The sequence below is a fragment of the Petaurus breviceps genome, unplaced genomic scaffold (assembly GCF_028583685.1).
Source record: "Petaurus breviceps papuanus isolate PSGF00001 unplaced genomic scaffold, PetGlider_PUasm1.0 419, whole genome shotgun sequence".
Lineage (NCBI taxonomy): Eukaryota > Metazoa > Chordata > Mammalia > Diprotodontia > Petauridae > Petaurus > Petaurus breviceps.
In genome coordinates this window covers 3,424,463-3,425,401 of record NW_027186324.1, presented here as the reverse complement: position 1 = coordinate 3,425,401, position 939 = coordinate 3,424,463, and the positions used below count along the sequence as shown (strand labels likewise).

Genomic DNA, 939 nt, shown 5'->3' with positions numbered 1-939 from the left:
AGATGGGCTTTAAGTATTATCCTGAGAAACCTACAGGTTTCGCCAACTTCCAAAGGGGTCCACGACACGCAGCGCTAAAGGCTCAAAACCGGAGAGGTGGGACGGAAACTGGGAGTGCAACGCGCAGGCGCACTCGGCGACCCTTTCAGCCCCATGGCCGCACCTCCTCCCCGGCCCGAGTCAGCGCAGCCGGGGCAGAGAGCGCGCGCGCCGAAGCACGCCCCCTCAGGCCCCGCCCACCTCCGCGCCCACGAATCCCAGAGGCTCTGGAGGCTTAGCTCCGCCCCCTTCACCTTCCCCCCCCCCCCCCCCCCGCTCCGCCCCGCCCCCCCGCGGGGGGGGGGCCGAGCCCCCCCCCCTCCCCGTCGTGCCCGCGGCCCCGGCCGCCGCCGCCGCCTCCGCCTCTCCAGCTTCCTCCTCCTGTGTCCGGCGCAGCGCGGCCATGGTGCGGCGGCGGCGGCGGCGCCCCAGCGGTGGCGGCGGCCTCGGCGGCGCCGCGGTTCTCTTGGCCCTAGCCTTGTGCGAGCTGCCGGGGGCCCGGGGCCGGGCGCTCGAGTGGTACTCGGCCTTGGTGAGCACGGTGTACGTGGACCCGCTGACGAACGCGACGGTGCGGGGCGCCACCGAGAGCGGCCGTTACGGCGACAACTCGCCCAAGGAGAGCCTGCGGGGCCTGGTGGGCATTCCCCGCGCCCCGGGCCGCGACCGGAAGGGCTGCGCGCCCGACACGCAGTACTACGTGCCGCAGCCGGGCAGGCCGGCGGCCGGCCGGCCGGAGCCCTGGATCGCCCTGGTGGCCCGCGGGGACTGCACCTTCAAGGACAAGGTGCTCCACGCCGCCCGCAGGAACGCCTCGGCCGTGGTCATCTACAACGAGGAGCACTACGGCAACGGCACCAACCCCATGTCTCACCTGGGTGAGGGGCGGGGCGCCCCGCC

The 939-nt window shown here is 74.1% G+C and overlaps 1 protein-coding gene across 1 annotated transcript in view; it reads left to right on the top strand.

The window, feature by feature from the left end:
• The first annotated feature begins 427 nt into the window (after nucleotides 1–427).
• RNF149 (ring finger protein 149) overlaps nucleotides 428–939 on the top strand; it is a 22,978-nt gene continuing 22,466 nt past the window's right edge. Inside the window, exon 1 of the mRNA XM_069100517.1 lies at nucleotides 428–917. Coding sequence (XP_068956618.1) covers nucleotides 443–917 — 475 coding nt within the window. The 5' untranslated portion in view covers nucleotides 428–442. The remainder of the gene's footprint in view (nucleotides 918–939) is intronic.